Source organism: Chiloscyllium plagiosum, unplaced genomic scaffold (assembly GCF_037043375.1).
Source record: "Chiloscyllium plagiosum isolate Xiang-an unplaced genomic scaffold, Cpla_swu_hap1 HiC_scaffold_9, whole genome shotgun sequence".
Lineage (NCBI taxonomy): Eukaryota > Metazoa > Chordata > Chondrichthyes > Orectolobiformes > Hemiscylliidae > Chiloscyllium > Chiloscyllium plagiosum.
Window position 1 is genome coordinate 13,451,484 of NW_028270147.1, and position 20,250 is coordinate 13,471,733.

Below are 20,250 nucleotides of genomic sequence, written 5' to 3' on the forward strand. Positions count from 1 at the left end.
TCTCTCGCCCGCCCTCTCTCTCTCGCCCGCCCTCTCTCTCTCGCCCGCCCTCTCTCTCTCGCCCGCCCTCTCTCTCTCGCCCGCCCTCTCTCTCTCGCCCGCCCTCTCTCTCTCGCCCGCCCTCTCTCTCTCGCCCGCCCTCTCTCTCTCGCCCGCCCTCTCTCTCTCGCCCGCCCTCTCTCTCTCGCCCGCCCTCTCTCTCTCGCCCGCCCTCTCTCTCTCGCCCGCCCTCTCTCTCTCGCCCGCCCTCCCTCTCTCGCCCGCCCCCTCTCTCTCGCCCGCCCCCTCTCTCGTCCGCCCCCTCTCTCGCCCGCCCCCTCTCTCGCCCGCCCCCTCTCTCGCCCGCCCCTCTCTCTCGCCCGCCCCCTCTCTCTCGCCCGCCCCCTCTCTCTCGCCCGCCCCCTCTCTCTCGCCCGCCCCCTCTCTCTCGCCCGCCCCCTCTCTCTCGCCCGCCCCCTCTCTCTCGCCCGCCCCCTCTCTCTCGCCCGCCCCCTCTCTCTCGCCCGCCCCCTCTCTCTCGCCCGCCCCCTCTCTCTCGCCCGCCCCCTCTCTCTCGCCCGCCCCTCTCTCTCGCCCGCCCCCTCTCTCTCGCCCGCCCCCTCTCTCTCGCCCGCCCCCTCTCTCTCGCCCGCCCCCTCTCTCTCGCCCGCCCCCTCTCTCTCGCCCGCCCCCTCTCTCTCGCCCGCCCCCTCTCTCTCGCCCGCCCCCTCTCTCTCGCCCGCCCCCTCTCTCTCGCCCGCCCCCTCTCTCTCGCCCGCCCCCTCTCTCTCGCCCGCCCCCTCTCTCTCGCCCGCCCCCTCTCTCTCGCCCGCCCCCTCTCTCTCGCCCGCCCCCTCTCTCTCGCCCGCCCCCTCTCTCTCGCCCGCCCCCTCTCTCTCGCCCGCCCCCTCTCTCTCGCCCGCCCCCTCTCTCTCGCCCGCCCCCTCTCTCTCGCCCGCCCCCTCTCTCTCGCCCGCCCCCTCTCTCTCGCCCGCCCCCTCTCTCTCGCCCGCCCCCTCTCTCTCGCCCGCCCCCTCTCTCTCGCCCGCCCCCTCTCTCTCGCCCGCCCCCTCTCTCTCGCCCGCCCCCTCTCTCTCGCCCGCCCCCTCTCTCTCGCCCGCCCCCTCTCTCTCGCCCGCCCCCTCTCTCTCGCCCGCCCCCTCTCTCTCGCCCGCCCCCCCTCTCTCGCCCGCCCCCCCTCTCTCGCCCGCCCCCCCTCTCTCGCCCGCCCCCCCTCTCTCGCCCGCCCCCCCTCTCTCGCCCGCCCCCCCTCTCTCGCCCGCCCCCCCTCTCTCGCCCGCCCCCCCTCTCTCGCCCGCCCCCCCTCTCTCGCCCGCCCCCCCTCTCTCGCCCGCCCCCCCTCTCTCGCCCGCCCCCCCTCTCTCGCCCGCCCCCCCTCTCTCGCCCGCCCCCCCTCTCTCGCCCGCCCCCCCTCTCTCGCCCGCCCCCCCTCTCTCGCCCGCCCCCCCTCTCTCGCCCGCCCCCCCTCTCTCGCCCGCCCCCCCTCTCTCGCCCGCCCCCCCTCCCCGCCCCCCCTCTCTCGCCCGCCCCCTCTCTCTCGCCCGCCCCCTCTCTCTCGCCCGCCCCCTCTCTCTCGCCCGCCCCCTCTCTCTCTCGCGCGCTCTCTCGCTCTCTCTCGCGCGCGCTCTCTCGCTCTCTCTCTCTCTCGCGCGCTCTCTCTCTCTCGCGCGCTCTCTCTCTCTCGCGCGCGCTCTCTCGCTCTCTCTCTCTTGTGCGCGCGCTCTCTCTCGCGCGCGCGCGCTCTCTCTCGCCCGCCCCCTCTCTCTCGCCCGCCCCCTCTCTCTCGCCCGCCCCCTCTCTCTCGCCCGCCCCCTCTCTCTCTCTCTCTCTCGCGCGCTCTCTCGCTCTCTCTCTCTTGCGCGCGCTCTCTCGCTCTCTCTCTCTTGCGCGCGCTCTCTCGCTCTCTCTCTCTTGCGCGCGCTCTCTCTCTCTTGCGCGCTCTCTCGCTCTCTCTCTCTCTCGCGCGCTCTCTCGCTCTCTCTCTCTCTCGCGCGCTCTCTCGCTCTCTCTCTCGCGCGCGCTCTCTCGCTCTCTCTCTCTCTCGCGCGCTCTCTCGCTCTCTCTCTCTCGCGCGCGCTCTCTCGCTCTCTCTCTCTCTCGCGCGCTCTCTCGCTCTCTCTCGCGCGCGCTCTCTCGCTCTCTCTCTCTCTCGCGCGCTCTCTCGCTCTCTCTCTCTCGCGCGCGCTCTCTCGCTCTCTCTCTCTCTCGCGCGCTCTCTCGCTCTCTCTCTCTCTCGCGCGCTCTCTCGCGCTCTCTCTCTCTCGCGCGCTCTCTCGCTCTCTCTCTCTTGTGCGCGCTCTCTCGCTCTCTCTCTCTTGTGCGCGCTCTCTCTCTCGCGCGCGCGCGCTCTCTCTCGCCCGCCCCCTCTCTCTCGCCCGCCCCCTCTCTCTCGCCCGCCCCCTCTCTCTCGCCCGCCCCCTCTCTCTCGCCCGCCCCCTCTCTCTCGCCCGCCCCCTCTCTCTCTCTCTCTCTCGCGCGCTCTCTCGCTCTCTCTCTCTTGCGCGCGCTCTCTCGCTCTCTCTCTCTTGCGCGCGCTCTCTCGCTCTCTCTCTCTTGCGCGCGCTCTCTCGCTCTCTCTCTCTTGCGCACGCTCTCTCTCTCTTGCGCGCGCTCTCTCTCTCTTGCGCGCGCTCTCTCTTGCGCGCGCTCTCTCTCTTGCGCGCGCTCTCTCTCTTGCGCGCGCTCTCTCTCTTGCGCGCGCTCTCTCTCTTGCGCGCGCGCTCTCTCTCTCTGTCGCGCACGCTCTCTCTCTGTCGCGCGCGCTCTCTCTCTGTCGCTCTCGCCCTCTCTGTCGCTCTCGCCCTCTCTGTCGCTCTCGCCCTCTCTGTCGCTCTCGCCCTCTCTCGCCCTCGCTCGCCCTCTCTCGCCCTCGCTCGCCCTCCTCGCGCTCTCGCCCTCCTCGCGCTCTCGCCCTCCTCGCGCTCTCGCCCTCCTCGCGCTCTCGCCCTCCTCGCGCTCTCGCCCTCCTCGCGCTCTCGCCCTCCTCGCGCTCTCGCTCGCTCCCTCTCTCTCGCCCTCTCTCGCCCTCTCTCGCCCTCTCTCGCCCTCTCTCGCCCCCCCTCGCCCCCCCTCGCCCCCCCTCGCCCCCCCTCGCCCCCCCTCGCCCCCCCTCGCCCCCCTCTCGCCCCCCTCTCGCCCCCTCTCGCGCACTGTCTCGCCCTCGCTTTCGCCCTCGCCCGCCTCTCTGTAGCTGTCTGTCTCTGTCTCGCTCTCCCTGTATCTGTCTCTCTCGCGCGCTCTCTCTCGCGCGCTGTCTCTCTCGCGCGCTGTCTCTCTCGCGCGCTGTCTCTCTCGCGCGCTGTCTGTCTCGCGCGCTGTCTCTCTCGCGCGCTGTCTCTCTCGCGCGCTGTCTCTCTCGCGCGCTGTCTCTCTCGCGCGCTGTCTCTCTCGCGCGCTGTCTCTCTCGCGCGCTGTCTCTCTCGCCCGCTGTCTCTCTCGCCCGCTGTCTCTCTCGCCCGCTGTCTCTCTCGCCCGCTGTCTCTCTCGCCCGCTGTCTCTCTCGCCCGCTGTCTCTCTCGCCCGCTGTCTCTCTCGCCCGCTGTCTCTCTCGCCCGCTGTCTCTCTCGCCCGCTGTCTCTCTCGCCCGCTCTCTCTCTCGCCCGCTCTCTCTCTCGCCCGCTCTCTCTCTCGCCCGCTCTCTCTCTCTCGCGCGCTCTCTCTCTCTCGCGCGCTCTCTCTCTCTCTCTCGCGCGCTCTCTCTCTCTCTCTCGCGCGCTCTCTCTCTCTCTCTCGCGCGCTCTCTCTCGCGCGCGCGCGCTCTCTCTCGCGCGCTCCTTCGTCCTCCCTCGCCCGCCCTCGCTCGCCCTCGCCCTCGCCCTCTCTCCTTCTTGCTCTCGCTCTCTCTCCTTCTTGCTCTCGCTCGCTCTCGCTCTCTCTCGATCTCGCTCTCTCTCGCTCTCGCTCGCTCTCGCTCGCTCTCGCTCTCGCTCGCTCTCGCTCTCGCTCTCGCTCTCGCTCTCGCTCGCGCTCTCTCTCTCTCTCTCGCTCGCGCTCGCGCTCGCGCTCTCGCTCGCGCTCTCGCTCGCGCTCTCGCTCTCGCTCTCTCTCACTCTCCTTCTTGCTCTCTCGCTCTCGCTCCCACTCTCGCTCCCTCGCCCTCGTTCTCTCTCGCTCGCTCTCGTTCTCGCTCGCTCTCGCTCGCCCTCGCGCATTCTCTCATTCTCTCATGCTCTCGTTCTCGTCCTCGCCCTCGCGCTCCCTCGCCCTCGCGCTCTCTCTCATTCTCTCACTCGCTCTCGCTCTTGCTCTTGCTCTTGCTCTCGCTCTCGCTCTCGCTCTCGCTCTCGCCCTCGCTCTCGCTCTCGCCCTCGCTCTCGCTCTCGCTCTCGCTCTCGCCCTCGCTCTCGCCCTCGCCCTCGCCCTCGCGCTCTCTCTCGACTCGCCCTCGCCCTCGCCCTCGCCCTCTCTCTCGCCCTCTCTCTCGCCCTCGCCCTCTCTCTCTCTCGCCCTCTCTCTCTCTCTCGCCCTCTCTCTCTCGCCCTCTCTCTCTCGCCCTCTCTCTCTCGCCCTCTCGCCCTCTCTCTCGCCCTCTCTCTCGCCCTCTCTCTCGCCCTCTCTCTCGCACTCTCTCTCGCCCTCTCTCTCGCCCTCTCTCTCGCCCTCTCTCTCGCCCTCTCTCTCGCCCTCTCTCTCGCCCTCGCTCTCGCCCTCTCTCTCGCCCTCGCTCTCGCCCTGGCTCTCTCTCGCCCTGGCTCTCTCTCGCCCTGGCTCTCTCTCGCCCTCGCGCTCCCTCTCGCCCTCGCGCTCCCTCTCGCCCTCGCGCTCCCTCTCGCCCTCGCGCTCCCTCTCGCCCTCGCGCTCGCCCTCGCGTTCTCTCTCGCCCTCGCGTTCTCTCTCGCCCTCGCGCTCTCTCACGCCCTCGCGCTCTCTCACGCCCTCGCGCTCTCTCTCGCCCTCGCGCTCTCTCTCGCCCTCGCGCTCTCTCTCGCCCTCGCGCTCTCTCTCGCCCTCGCGCTCTCTCTCGCCCTCGCGCTCTCTCTCGCCCTCGCGCGCTCTCTCGCCCTCGCGCTCTCTCTCGCCTCGCGCTCTCTCTCGCCTCGCGCTCTCTCTCGCCGTCGCGCTCTCTCTCGCCGTCGCGCTCTCTCTCGCCGTCGCGCTCTCTCTCGCCCTCGCGCTCTCTCTCGCCCTCGCGCTCTCTCTCGCCCTCGCGCTCTCTCTCGCCCTCGCGCTCTCTCTCGCCCTCGCGCGCTCTCTCGCCCTCGCGCTCTCTCTCGCCCTCGCGCTCTCTCTCGCCCTCGCGCTCTCTCTCGCCCTCGCGCTCTCTCTCGCCCTCGCGCTCTCTCTCGCCCTCGCGCTCTCTCTCGCCCTCGCGCTCTCTCTCGCCCTCGCGCTCTCTCTCGCCCTCGCCCTCTCTCTCGCCCTCGCCCTCTCTCTCGCCCTCGCCCTCTCTCTCGCCCTCGCCCTCTCTCTCGCCCTCGCCCTCTCTCTCGCCCTCGCCCTCTCTCTCGCCCTCGCCCTCTCTCTCGCCCTCGCCCTCTCTCTCGCCCTCGCCCTCTCTCTCGCCCTCGCCCTCTCTCTCGCCCTCGCCCTCTCTCTCGCCCTCGCCCTCTCTCTCGCCCTCGCCCTCTCTCTCGCCCTCGCCCTCGCCCTCGCCCTCGCCCTCGCCCTCTCTCTCGCCCTCGCCCTCTCTCTCGCCCTCGCCCTCTCTCTCGCCCTCGCCCTCTCTCTCGCCCTCGCCCTCTCTCTCGCCCTCGCCCTCTCTCTCGCCCTCGCCCTCTCTCTCGCCCTCGCCCTCTCTCTCGCCCTCGCCCTCTCTCTCGCCCTCGCCCTCGCCCTCGCCCTCGCCCTCTCTCTCGCCCTCGCCCTCTCTCTCGCCCTCGCCCTCTCTCTCGCTCTCGCCCTCGCCCTCTCTCTCGCCCTCGCCCTCTCTCTCGCCCTCGCCCTCTCTCTCGCCCTCGCCCTCTCTCTCGCCCTCGCCCTCTCTCTCGCCCTCGCCCTCTCTCTCGCCCTCGCCCTCTCTCTCGCCCTCGCCCTCGCCCTCGCCCTCGCCCTCTCTCTCGCCCTCGCCCTCTCTCTCGCCCTCGCCCTCTCTCTCGCCCTCGCCCTCTCTCTCGCCCTCTCTCTCGCCCTCTCTCTCGCCCTCTCTCTCGCCCTCTCTCTCGCCCTCGGCCTCGCCCTCGGCCTCGCCCTCGGCCTCGCCCTCGGTCTCGCACTCTCTCTTTCGCCCCCTCTCTCGCCCCCTCTCTCGCCCCCTCTCTCGCCCCCGCTCTCGCCCCCGCTCTCGTTCGCCCTCGCTCTCGTTCGCCCTCGCTCTCGTTCGCCCCCGCTCTCGTTCGCCCCCGCTCTCGTTCGCCCTCGCTCTCGTTCGCCCTCGCTCTCGTTCGCCCTCGCTCTCGTTCGCCCTCGCTCTCCTTCGCCCTCGCTCTCCTTCGCCCTCGCTCTCCTTCGCCCTCGCTCTCCTTCGCCCTCGCTCTCCTTCGCCCTCGCTCACCTTCGCCCTCGCTCTCCTTCGCCCTCGCTCTCCTTCGCCCTCGCTCTCCTTCGCCCTCGCTCTCCTTCGCCCTCGCTCTCCTTCGCCCTCGCTCTCGTTCGCCCTCGCTCTCGTTCGCCCTCGCTCTCCTTCGCCCTCGCTCTCCTTCGCCCTCGCTCTCCTTCGCCCTCGCTCTCCTTCGCCCTCGCTCTCCTTCGCCCTCGCTCTCCTTCGCCCTCGCTCTCGTTCGCCCTCGCTCTCGTTCGCCCTCGCTCTCGTTCGCCCTCGCTCTCGTTCGCCCTCGCTCTCCTTCGCCCTCGCTCTCCTTCGCCCTCGCTCTCCTTCGCCCTCGCTCTCCTTCGCCCTCGCTCTCCTTCGCCCTCGCTCTCCTTCGCCCTCGCTCTCCTTCGCCCTCGCTCTCCTTCGCCCTCGCTCTCCTTCGCCCTCGCTCTCCTTCGCCCTCGCTCTCCTTCGCCCTCGCTCTCCTTCGCCCTCGCTCTCCTTCGCCCTCGCTCTCCTTCGCCCTCGCTCTCCTTCGCCCTCGCTCTCCTTCGCCCTCGCTCTCGTTCGCCCTCGCTCTCGTTCGCCCTCGCTCTCGTTCGCCCTCGCTCTCGTTCGCCCTCGCTCTCGTTCGCCCTCGCTCTCGTTCGCCCTCGCCCTCGTTCGCCCTCGCCCTCGTTCGCCCTCGCCCTCGTTCGCCCTCGCCCTCGTTCGCCCTCGCCCTCGTTCGCCCTCGCCCTCGCCCTCGTTCGCCCTCGCCCTCGTTCGCCCTCGCCCTCGTTCGCCCTCGCCCTCGCCCTCGTTCGCCCTCGCCCTCGTTCGCCCTCGCCCTCGTTCGCCCTCGCCCTCGTTCGCCCTCGCCCTCGTTCGCCCTCGCCCTCGTTCGCCCTCGCCCTCGTTCGCCCTCGCCCTCGTTCGCCCTCGCCCTCGTTCGCCCTCGCTCGCTCTCGCCCTCGCTCGCTCTCGCCCTCGCTCGCTCTCGCCCTCGCTCGCTCTCGCCCTCGCTCGCTCTCGCTCGCTCTCGCCCTCGCTCGCTCTCGCCCTCGCTCTTGTTCGCTCTCGCTCTCGTTCGCTCTCGCTCGCTCTCGCGCTCTTTCTCATTCTCTCTCGCTCGCTCTCACTCTCGCTCTCTCTCGCCCTCGCGCATTCTCTCATTTTCTCTCGCTCTCGCGCTCTCTCGCGCTCTCTCGCGCTCTCTCTCGCTCTCGCGCTCGCTCGCTCGCTCTCGCACTCGCACTCGCACTCGCTCTCGCTCTCGCACTCGCACTCGCACTCGCACTCGCTCTCGCACTCGCACTCGCTCTCGCTCTCGCCCTCGCACTCGCTCTCGCACTCGCTCTCGCTCTCGCTCTCGCTCTCGCTCTCGCTCTCGCTCTCGCTCTCGCTCTCTCGCCCTCGCCCTCACGGCCCTCACGCCCTCGCTCTCTCTCGCCCTCGCCCGCCCTCGCCCTCGCCCTCGCCCTCGCTCTCGCCCTCGCCCACGCCCACGCCCTCGCCCACGCCCTCGCCCACGCCCTCGCCCACGCCCACGCCCACGCCCACGCCCTCGCCCACGCCCTCGCCCACGCCCTCGCCCTCGCCCACGCCCTCGCCCTCGCCCTCGCCCTCGCCCTCGCCCTCGCCCTCGCCCTCGCTCTCGCCCTCGCCCTCGCTCTCGCCCTCGCTCTCGCCCTCGCTCTCTCTCGTTCTCTCTCGCTCTCGTTCTTGTTCTCTCTTGTTCTCGTTCTCTCGTTCTCGTTCTCTCTCGTTCTCGTTCTCTCTAGCTCTCTTTCGCTCTCGTTCTCTCTCGCCCTCGCGTTCTCTCTCGCCCTCGCGTTCTCTCTCGCCCTCGCGTTCTCTCTCGCCCTCGCGCTCTCTCTCGCCCTCGCGCTCTCTCACGCCCTCGCGCTCTCTCACGCCCTCGCGCTCTCTCACGCCCTCGCGCTCTCTCACGCCCTCGCGCTCTCTCTCGCCCTCGCGCTCTCTCTCGCCCTCGCGCTCTCTCTCGCCCTCGCGCTCTCTCTCGCCCTCGCGCTCTCTCTCGCCCTCGCGCTCTCTCTCGCCCTCGCGCTCTCTCTCGCCCTCGCGCTCTCTCTCGCCCTCGCGCTCTCTCTCGCCCTCGCCCTCTCTCTCGCCCTCGCCCTCTCTCTCGCCCTCGCCCTCTCTCTCGCCCTCGCCCTCTCTCTCGCCCTCGCCCTCTCTCTCGCTCTCGCCCTCTCTCTCGCTCTCGCCCTCTCTCTCGCCCTCGCCCTCTCTCTCGCCCTCGCCCTCTCTCTCGCCCTCGCCCTCTCTCTCGCCCTCTCTCTCGCCCTCGCCCTCTCTCTCGCCCTCTCTCTCGCCCTCTCTCTCGCCCTCTCTCTCGCCCTCTCTCTCGCCCTCTCTCTCGCCCTCTGCCTCGCCCTCGGCCTCGCCCTCGGCCTCGCCCTCTCTCTCTCGCCCCCTCTCTCGCCCCCGCTCTCGTTCGCCCTCGCTCTCGTTCGCCCCCGCTCTCGTTCGCCCCCGCTCTCGTTCGCCCTCGCTCTCCTTCGCCCTCGCTCTCCTTCGCCCTCGCTCTCCTTCGCCCTCGCTCACCTTCGCCCTCGCTCACCTTCGCCCTCGCTCACCTTCGCCCTCGCTCTCCTTCGCCCTCGCTCTCCTTCGCCCTCGCTCTCGTTCGCCCTCGCTCTCCTTCGCCCTCGCTCTCCTTCGCCCTCGCTCTCCTTCGCCCTCGCTCTCCTTCGCCCTCGCTCTCCTTCGCCCTCGCTCTCCTTCGCCCTCGCTCTCGTTCGCCCTCGCTCTCGTTCGCCCTCGCTCTCCTTCGCCCTCGCTCTCCTTCGCCCTCGCTCTCGTTCGCCCTCGCTCTCGTTCGCCCTCGCTCTCCTTCGCCCTCGCTCTCCTTCGCCCTCGCTCTCCTTCGCCCTCGCTCTCCTTCGCCCTCGCTCTCCTTCGCCCTCGCTCTCCTTCGCCCTCGCTCTCCTTCGCCCTCGCTCTCCTTCGCCCTCGCTCTCCTTCGCCCTCGCTCTCCTTCGCCCTCGCTCTCCTTCGCCCTCGCTCTCCTTCGCCCTCGCTCTCCTTCGCCCTCGCTCTCGTTCGCCCTCGCTCTCGTTCGCCCTCGCTCTCGTTCGCCCTCGCTCTCGTTCGCTCTCGTTCGCCCTCGCTCTCGTTCGCCCTCGCTCTCGTTCGCCCTCGCCCTCGTTCGCCCTCGCCCTCGTTCGCCCTCGCCCTCGTTCGCCCTCGCCCTCGTTCGCCCTCGCCCTCGTTCGCCCTCGCCCTCGTTCGCCCTCGCCCTCGTTCGCCCTCGCCCTCGTTCGCCCTCGCCCTCGTTCGCCCTCGCCCTCGTTCGCCCTCGCCCTCGTTCGCCCTCGCCCTCGTTCGCCCTCGCCCTCGTTCGCCCTCGCCCTCGTTCGCCCTCGCCCTCGTTCGCCCTCGCCCTCGTTCGCCCTCGCCCTCGTTCGCCCTCGCCCTCGTTCGCCCTCGCCCTCGTTCGCCCTCGCCCTCGTTCGCCCTCGCCCTCGTTCGCCCTCGCCCTCGTTCGCCCTCGCCCTCGTTCGCCCTCGCCCTCGTTCGCCCTCGCCCTCGTTCGCCCTCGCCCTCGTTCGCCCTCGCCCTCGTTCGCCCTCGCCCTCGTTCGCCCTCGCCCTCGTTCGCCCTCGCCCTCGTTCGCCCTCGCCCTCGTTCGCCCTCGCCCTCGTTCGCCCTCGCCCTCGTTCGCCCTCGCCCTCGTTCGCCCTCGCCCTCGTTCGCCCTCGCCCTCGTTCGCCCTCGCCCTCGTTCGCCCTCGCCCTCGTTCGCCCTCGCCCTCGTTCGCCCTCGCCCTCGTTCGCCCTCGCCCTCGTTCGCCCTCGCCCTCGTTCGCCCTCGCCCTCGTTCGCCCTCGCCCTCGTTCGCCCTCGCTCTCGTTCGCCCTCGCTCTCGTTCGCCCTCGCTCGCTCTCGCCCTCGCTCGCTCTCGCCCTCGCTCGCTCTCGCCCTCGCTCGCTCTCGCCCTCGCTCGCTCTCGCCCTCGCTCTTGTTCGCTCTCGCTCTCGTTCGCTCTCGCTCGCTCTCGCCCTCGCGCTCTTTCTCATTCTCTCTCGCTCGCTCTCACTCTCGCTCTCTCTCGCCCTCGCGCATTCTCTCATTTTCTCTCGCTCTTGCGCTCTCTCGCGCTCTCACGCGCTCTCTCGCGCTCTCTCTGGCTCTCGCGCTCGCTCGCTCGCTCTCGCACTCGCACTCGCTCTCGCACTCGCACTCGCTCTCGCACTCGCACTCGCTCTCGCTCTCGCTCTCGCCCTCGCACTCGCTCTCGCTCTCGCTCTCGCTCTCGCTCTCGCTCTCTCGCTCTCGCCCTCGCCCTCACGGCCCTCACGCCCTCGCCCTCGCCCTCGCCCTCGCTCTCGCCCTCGCTCTCGCCCACGCCCTCGCCCACGCCCTCGCCCACGCCCACGCCCACGCCCACGCCCACGCCCACGCCCACGCCCTCGCCCTCGCCCTCGCCCTCGCCCTCGCCCTCGCCCTCGCCCTCGCTCTCGCCCTCGCTCTCTCTCGTTCTCTCTCGCTCTCGTTCTTGTTCTCTCTTGTTCTCGTTCTCTCTCGTTCTCGTTCTCTCTAGCTCTCTTTCGCTCTCGTTCTCTCTCGCCCTCGCGTTCTCTCTCGCCCTCGCGCTCTCTCACGCCCTCGCGCTCTCTCACGCCCTCGCGCTCTCTCACGCCCTCGCGCTCTCTCTCGCCCTCGCGCTCTCTCTCGCCCTCGCGCTCTCTCTCGCCCTCGCGCTCTCTCTCGCCCTCGCGCTCTCTCTCGCCCTCGCGCTCTCTCTCGCCCTCGCGCTCTCTCTCGCCCTCGCGCTCTCTCTCGCCCTCGCGCTCTCTCTCGCCCTCGCGCTCTCTCTCGCCCTCGCGCTCTCTCTCGCCCTCGCGCTCTCTCTCGCCCTCGCGCTCTCTCTCGCCCTCGCGCTCTCTCTCGCCCTCGCGCTCTCTCTCGCCCTCGCGCTCTCTCTCGCCCTCGCGCTCTCTCTCGCCCTCGCGCTCTCTCTCGCCCTCGCGCTCTCTCTCGCCCTCGCGCTCTCTCTCGCCCTCGCGCTCTCTCTCGCCCTCGCGCTCTCTCTCGCCCTCGCGCTCTCTCTCGCCCTCGCGCTCTCTCTCGCCCTCGCGCTCTCTCTCGCCCTCGCGCTCTCTCTCGCCCTCGCGCTCTCTCTCGCCCTCGCGCTCTCTCTCGCCCTCGCGCTCTCTCTCGCCCTCGCGCTCTCTCTCTCACTCTGTCTCTGTCACTCAATCCCTCTCCGTCTCCCCTTTCTCTCTCTCTCTCTCTCTCTCCCTCCCTCCCCTCCCCTCCCCTCCCCTCCCCTCCCCTCCCCTCCCCCCCCTCCCCCCCCCTCCCCTCCCCTCCCCTCCCCTCCCCTCCCCCCCCCTCCCCCCCCCTCCCCTCCCCTCCCCTCCCCTCCCCTCCTCCCTCCCTCCCCTCCTCCCTCCCTCCCTCTCTGTAATCCCACTGACCAATTTATCATTACTCCTTTGTTTTTACTCTGCTTCTATTTATAGAGCACTGGCTATTTTTCTGCCAAGTTCTTTCTGTCTAAAACTAATAAAGTGAGGGTGGGAGGCTTCACTTATCTAACTGCAGCTGCACCTCAGTTCGTGAATATTTTGTTTCTGTTTCTATGAAGAATGTACCAGAAAATCATCCACAGCAGTTACGTACTGTGATCACTTTGATTTCAGAGCTGCTTCTGTTTCGTTGAATTTCCTGAGAGTCAGTTGTCAGAACTAAGTAGGTAACTGTTTGATGTCATTTGCTTTGGTCCAGTTTGTTTGGCAATTGAGAGTGTATTACCTGCTGCGCATCAGGATTGAAAATAAGCTACTGTGACCTTCAGTTTTCCTTTAGTCTTTTATAACATGTTTTCAAATGATAAATATTATTAGATTTTTTTATTGGAAAGCAGTTCTGCTCAAGCACTGTAATATCCAGACGCAGCGAGTTATATCCTTGAAGAATGGAAGTGAGTGATCAGTTCCATATGTTGCAGTCCCCTGTCACTTTAGATCCTGTTGAGCTTCAAATGATCAGACTCTATCCCCCAGCCTTTATCTGAGTTACTTCTGTTGTCTTCCCTGTAATATGAAACATGGTTCCATTTGTTTCAGCATCTGTCACTTATGTCCAGGAAATGGCCATTCTTTCAGCCTGACTCCACCAGTGATTATTGCTAGGCTGTTGAACTGCTGAAGCATCACAGCAGACCCATTCCCGCACCTTTCAGTTTGAGGGCATAGAACTGTGTTCGGTGGGGGTGAGGGACAAGTCCCATTCTTTTTGCTTGCTGAAAATAACTTTACATTTCCCACTCTCATTTTAACAGGGTTAAGTATTACTGAAGATGCACCTATTTAGATGAGTGTTCCATTGCATGAAATCTTTGCGATTTCTATATGGAGAGAATAGATATTCTTGCTTAAATCTGTCCTTATGCATATATTGAATTCAACGTGCATTTTAGTACTAACACAAGCAGTGTGGTGCATTCCCAATTGTGTAGTACGTATCAGTATCTATTATTCTCAGGTCACATATAGCTTGTTTAAGCAATTTAGTGATCCCTGTAGACAAACCTCAACAAGTCAACGCAAGCCCTTCTGCCCGTGCTGACCCCTTGTAAGGAAGTAGTTATTAGAAATCCTGGTAAATCTTTTCTAACGTCAAGTGCAAACTGCTTTCTCTTTTTCAGGATGATGAAAGCATTCCACCTTCGTTTCGCCACACGGCCGAATACAAAGAAATGATGAGCTTGAAGAAACTGAAAAAGCAGAAACTGGAGATGATGCAGGCAGAGAGTAGTTTTGTACAGCACATCGGGTTCAAGGTGGGTAACAATCCCAGGGATGTTGGGATAACGTCTGGATTTGAAGCCCTTTCAGCCTACAGTCTATTCTGAGATTACGCGATAGTTCCATTCCCACATTATAAAAAAATGGTGTAACAGCAGCGCCATTTAAACCAATCGGACTAGGATCATGTAAGTTTCAGTATATGTCAGGAAAGTTCGCATTCTATAAATATCGGTATACAGGATAATGAGTGGAATAGATAGAGTCAATAGTCAGAGACTTTTCCCCAGGGCAGGATTGACTGGTACGAGGAGTCACAGTTTGACGGTATAAAGGAGACGTCAGAGGTAGGTTTTTTACGCAGAGAGTTGTGAATGCATGGAATGTGTTGCCAGCTGTGGTAGTGGAAGCAGAGTCATTAGGGACATTTAAGCAACTGCTGGACATGCACATGGATAGCAGTGAGTTGAAGGGTGCATATTTTACATTCAGATTAAACCTCAGCACAACATCGTGGGCCAAAGGGCCTGTTGTGTGCTGTACCTTTCTATTTTCTATGTTTAAATTCTTCAATCCCGTTATACCCAATTTGCATTGAAGAGAAGCGCGTTATAGCAGAACCAGCTGTAAGTGGTAGTCAAATAGTGGTGGAACTGTTTGCTGTATTGTGTTGTTCAGTGAATATTAGGACTCTAGTATAATTAAATTGAAAGGAACGGTACAGTGTGGCAAAAGATTAGTTGACAACCAGAGGCATGGTAAAAGTTTTAAAAGCCAATCAAAGAATGACCACAAAAAGGTAGCAAATAACTTTAAGAGTCATCGAGATATACAGCACAGAAACAGACCCTTTGGTCCATTTGTCCATGCTAACCGGATATCCTAATCTAATCCCATTTGCCAGAATTTGGCCCATATCCCTTTCACATCCAGATGCCTTTCAAATGCTGTAATTATATCCACCTACATTACTTCCTCTGGCAGCACGCCCCATACCTGCACCACCCTCTGTGTGAAGAAGTGGTCCCTTTTAAACTTGAGAGTAAACCAGCAAGTATTATAAAACTCTGTGGTACACCTGTTTCTTTAAGTGTATGAGAAAGGAGGGGGGAAAAGGGCCAAAGTGATCATAGGTTCCATAGAAAGTGAGGCTGGGGAGCCAGGAAATTGTAGAGGAGCTGAGTATTTCACATCCGTCTTCACAATAGATTAATAGGATTCTGAAAATGCCAAGCACAGAAGCAAAAAGTGGGAAGGAAGTAAAGGGCGAATGAGAATAAAGGATACAGGCAGAAAGCAGGAGCAGGGTCCAGCCATGGTCATATCGAATGGTGCAGCAGGCTTGATAGGTTGAATGGCCTCCTTCTGCTCCTACTTACTATAACTATCACCAGAAAAAAATTAATAGGAACTCATGGGGCTAAAAGGTGTGATGGGTTGCATCCTAGGGTATTAAAGCAAATAGATAAAGAGATAGTGGAAGCATTGGTGATAATTTTCCAAGTGTCTTTAGACTCTGGGGGGACAAAATAAATCCTAGATGATTAGGAAAACATTGAAAATAACACTGTTATTCAAAAAGAGAAGGAGACAAAAAAAAATACACTTAACCATATGCCAGTTAGCTTAATACCTGAAATTGGGAAAATATTGGAGAGTCTATGAAAGGATGTAATATCGGTGCATTTTGAAATACGTAATCAAGCAGAGTCATCATTCCTGCCAAATTTATTCAAATTCTTTGAGGAGGTAACAAGCAGGTCAAATGAAGGGGACCGTGGAATTGTAATGTATTTGGATTTCCAGAAGACGTTTGATAAGGCTACTTAAAAATATAAAAACCCAGGGTTTTCTGGATAATATATTGGCAAGGATAGAAGATTGGTAATTATTAGAAGATTTGAATAAGGATAGCATTTTCAAGATGGCAACCTGTAACTATAATGGAGTGCCACAGGGATCAGTGCTGGGGCCACAGTTACTTAGTATATATAATAGTGAATTGGATGAGGTAAGTGAATGTACAAGAATTTACAACACACACATTTTTAGTCAGTAAGGGAGTCGGGGAATGTAGAGAAAAGTCAGGAAAGTGGGGTTGAGGGTTATCAGCCATGATCTCATTGAACGACAGGGCAGACTCGATGGAACGAATGGTCTATTTTCTGCTCTTACATCTTATCGTCTTAACTCTAGCAGCAACAGATTGATCATCTGGTCTTGTCAGAATGGCTTTTGCTATGTAAATTCAATACTATGCAATAGTATTACCTTAGCTGATTTAATTTAGTTTAAAATATTTTTGCAGAGTGGAAAGTGTTGGTGAATTTCAGATACAGGTCAGAAACAAACATTTAAGTTGTTTGTTAAAATAATTGAGAAAGAAGGCAGTTCTATTGACCTCTACTCCCGTCTTTTTAATTGATAGTGTGACAACTGTGGCACAGAACCAATTCTTGGATTACGTTGGCATTGTCAGGACTGCCCACCAGAGAGTTCGGTTGATTTCTGCGACAGTTGTTCAGACTGGTAAGTTACTGTGATTGCAAGACATTAGTGTTCTATGTGAATGCTCCTAGTAACATAATTTATTTTTAAAAAATTTATGGACAAGACAACAAGCTGATTCCTATTTGGTTTTGGGAGGGTGGTGATGAAGTCTAGGTCCACCGATGATGCTGTTTGGAAGGGTGCTGCAGGAATTTGACCAAGTGACAGTGAAGAAACAGTGGTATGTCTCCTAAGTCAAGGTTGTGGATGATCATGGTGATGGATCTGCAAGGTGCTGTTAAAAGAGCTTTGGTTGCAGTGCATTTTGAAGGTGGTATATGTGGTGCAGAACATGAATGTTCAAGGTGGTGGATTGAGTGCCAATCAAGAGGGCTGTTTAGTCTGAGGTGGTCGTGACATTGCTGAGTCTTTTTTGGAGCTGCACTCATCCAGGCTTGTGGTGAATACTCTATTACAGTCCAGACTTATTAAAGGCTATGGGCCAAGTGCTGGAAAATTGGATCAGAATTGATTGTGTTGAAGACCTCTAGGGTGGCACAGTAGCTCAGTGGTTAACACTGCTGTCTCACAGCACCAGGGACCTGGGTTCAATTCCAGTCTTGGGCGACTGTCTGTGTGGAGTTTGTTCATTCTCCCTGTGTCTATCTTGGTTTCTTCGGGTGCTCCAGTTTCCTCCCACACTCCAAAGGTGTGGGGGTTAGGTGCCCATAGTGCTCAGAGATGCATAGGTTAGGTGCAATAGTCGGTAAATGTAGAGTAATAGGATAAGGGAATGGGTCTGGGTGGGTTAGTCTTCGGCGGGTCGGTGTGGACTGGTTGGGTAAAAAGGGCCTGTTTCCACACTGTAGAGATTCTAGGACTCTATGGTAGACAAGTTTGGGGGATTTGCTTCAGAAATTTCAGTTTCTGAGCAGCTCTTTCAATCACTGTATTTATGTGGCACATCCGATTCAGTTCCTAGTCCATTGTAGCCCCCAGGAGTTTGATTAAGGTGGACTCATTGAATGTTGAGCGGACTGTTGGGCATTACAATGTGAGAGTAATGTGCGTAGAGATCCACGATCTGACAAAGAGGATGAGGACCGAGCTACAAAATTTTAATAAATGTATTTCTTTACTACCAGGTTGAAGTGTTGCTAGAATTTTGAATGTCACTTTCTGTGATTACTTTGCCCTTTTCCATGAATGTCTGTGAACTTAATAACAGGTTTTGGGTAGATGATCTTTTGTAAGAGATTTTTGACAAAATGTCTGTGAAATATCAATCTGTCTCCTCTCTAGGCAGAGCTGCCTCCTGCTTTTACCACTTATTTTTCTCTTGTTCCCAGCATTTACATACTTATTTTCTGTTATCTATACTTATTGAGTTACCTGTTTGAAATGGCTTTCAGTTATTTGCATTGCGTACTTCAGTGAGCACTCCAAGATACACCTTTGAAACTTGCAATTCTAATGGTAATGTTGAGTGATTTGGACAAAACGATTCCAGGATTCACAAGTATAGCATAATGGATCAATAATTTTACATCCTGTCTTCTAAAGATGGGTGAAACGTTTTGCCTGTAACTTCCAGAAGACGGGTTGATCTCTTGAATTACACTAACTCCGCACAGGGGGCACTGAGTAGTCAGGGAAGCAACTACTGGTCTCTGAGGCCACATTAGACTGAACGAAAGACATGATCAGTCACTGGCAGCTATCGTTGTCTCCAATCCCAGATTCCATTTGGGGGCTTTTGAGAGATTAGGCTGAGGATTGGTTCCATAAATTCAAATCCTATTCACTTGAATAAGAAGATTGAAGGCAATGTGATCAAGCTGTTTAAGATTCAATAGGGTTGATGCAGAGGAAGGACCACTTGGAACTTCTTCCACAAAAGGGAATTGGAGATTTTAAATCCTCATTGCTCAAAAGGATACCGATGCTTGTAGTCAGTTGGAACTTCCAAAATTGAGTGTGACCTTTTGATAGGCTAGAGTACCATGTGTTACAGAGGAAGGAACTGTGGAATAGCAGTGAGATTTCGAAAGCTGTGTGCGGAAATGAATGAAAACTAGCGAGCAGATATAAATATTTATCACCAGGGATTGTGAAAAGCTCTCGTTAGGCGACATGCTGGAGTAGTGTGTTCGGTTCTGGGCACCTCCCCTGAAGCATGTCCTCATCTTTGTAGTTATCGTATGTACTTTACAAGCAGTTGGGGTTAACGTGTCTAAAAGGCAATTTCAAATCTCACCAAGTTGTTTCATTGTCTTTATTTTGTTTGTTCCTCTATTTCTTTAGCCTGTATGAAACGGAGACTCACAAAGCTGACCACCAACTGGACCCTGTCTATAAGGCTGAGACATTTCTGGACAGAGATTACTGCATGTCTCAGGACACCAGTTACAACTACCTTGATCCGAACTACTTCCCAGCAAACAGATGACACAAAGGGCAAAGTTGGGGAGGAAGAAAGAAACAGACTCCCGGAGGGAGTTGACTCTCTGTTCTTCAGTGCATTGCAAAGTCAGGCTTCATTCGTTGATTCCTTGCACAGATCGAAAGCGTCCTGCTGCTGTTCCAAAAAAACAAAGTCAGTGTCCGCAGGTGAGCTTCAGTGGGTCCCCTCATTGACTATGACCCTGAGCTGCCCGTGGCCCTTTACAAGTCATTCAACAGCAGGTGAACATTCCTAACGTACAGTGGGTTTCCTTGAGTTGCCTTCCACGCACTCTCCTCTGTTTGTCTGTCTCATGCTCTCTCTTGCTCAAAGTTCTGTTCACATCTGTTGATGGAAATGGAGGAGGAAGGGAAGGCAAAGCAGTTGCAAACTGCACAGGCCCAATTATTTAATTCCAAAGGCAAGATCAGTTTCTATGACAAAAACTGAACTCTTAACCATAATATGATGTAGATAAATGTCTGTGTAGGCGAGTATTTATGGAACCACGATACGTTAAAGTTTCCTATTATGTTGTGTAGTGTGTAGTCCTAGTGCCACGAAAGGGAGCTACCTTTTGTTGTTGGAATGAAAGTTCTAGGTTTTACACAAGAGAAAGTTGAATTTAACAAACTAGTAAAATTGACTGTAGCGATGCAGGTTAAGATCCTGAGCATTGAACTTGCCTAACACAATCAGCTGCTTACTCCCAAAAGGCCTCATGCCTTCTCAGCCCTTCCCCCGAGCAACCGCGAAGCACTACGTGAGGCAAAGAATGCCAGGGCAATAATGAAGAAATGTGGATGTGTTGTCCCTTCACACCCAATGTCACGTCTCTTCCAACCAGCCTCCGCCTTCTCTCCTGCCCAACAAAACAAAACTGCACGGAAGAAGTTTGAATACAAGTGAGTCGTCAGTGAAAGTGTTTTTAGATGTAATGTGATATAAAACGACTATGTAATGTGTACTAAAATATGGTGAAAAAAGTACAGTGGTAGCAACAGTGTACATCACTTTATATAAACACACCTCCACCAACTTCAGAATCAAATAGACCCCTCCCTCTCACTACCCCTTCGAAATGGGAATTGTCCCCACAACTCATTAACAAAACTGCCTGTTAAAGATAATCAAGTATTATAATAAATTCCCTTTTTTGTAGTCTGCACAAAAGCTCCAATTGCTGAAAGATTGTATTTTTACGATGTATTTAAATGATTGATTGATACTAGTCAGCGGTGAGCACTGGGTTCAGCTGCAAACTTTTATACTAGTAGTTGTGCATTGATTAGAACATTTTTGTATGGTTTCAGTTTCTGGCCTCATATCTGTGTGTATGCAATATGTTCTTATACAGATCTGTACAACTGTCAGGAGAGCTGTGAGAAATAAAAAAAACATGTGAAACTAGTCTCCTTTTGTATTACAGTCCCTCTCTTCAGCTCACGGACTTAAAACCTAATTAGATAACCTATTGTGAAGCAGATTTATATTGGCTGAGTGTCCACTGCAATAAAATTCACTCTTGGTTTTCATGCTCTGAATTGAATGCAAAAATTATCTTCAATTTGCTTTAACCGTGAGGAGAAAATGCTTTCATACGAGTGGCCTGTCACACTCCAGCGCACTCCCGTACAAAGCAATACTTTGAAATTTGAATACTGTGGCTCTGAATGTAACTGGAGCAGCCACTTGAACCAGCAAGCAGCACTCTAGCCTGAGTCAGAAGGCTGACAATTCCGATCCCACTGCAGCGTTGTTTCATTTGTTCATGGAATTTGCACTAGAAAATAGAACATTGCAGCGCAGTACATGCCCTTCGGCCCTCGATATTGCATCGACCTGTGGAACCAATCTGAAGATTATCTGCCCTACACTATTCCATTCTCATCCATTTGTTTATCCAATGACCATTTAAGTACCCTTAAAGTTGACGAGTCTACTACTGTTGCAGGCAGTGCATTCCATGCCCCTACTACTCTGAGTAAAGAAACTACTTCTGACATCTGTCCTATATCTATCACTCCTCAATTTAAAGCTATGTCCCCTCATCCTAGCCATCATCATCGGAGGAAAAAGGCTCTCACTGTCCATCCTATCTAACCCTGATTATCTTGTATGTCTCAATTAAGTCACTTCTCAACCTTC

At 58.8% G+C, this 20,250-nt stretch overlaps 1 protein-coding gene across 1 annotated transcript in view; it reads left to right on the plus strand.

Moving 5' to 3' along the window:
• zzz3 (zinc finger, ZZ-type containing 3) overlaps nt 1-19,513 on the plus strand; it is a 129,705-nt gene extending 110,192 nt beyond the window's left edge. The window contains exons 10-12 of the mRNA XM_087990414.1: nt 13,070-13,204; nt 15,598-15,698; nt 17,964-19,513. Coding sequence (XP_087846540.1) covers nt 13,070-13,204; nt 15,598-15,698; nt 17,964-18,108 — 381 coding nt within the window. The 3' untranslated portion in view covers nt 18,109-19,513. The remainder of the gene's footprint in view (nt 1-13,069; nt 13,205-15,597; nt 15,699-17,963) is intronic.
• Nucleotides 19,514-20,250: the final 737 nt, after the last annotated feature.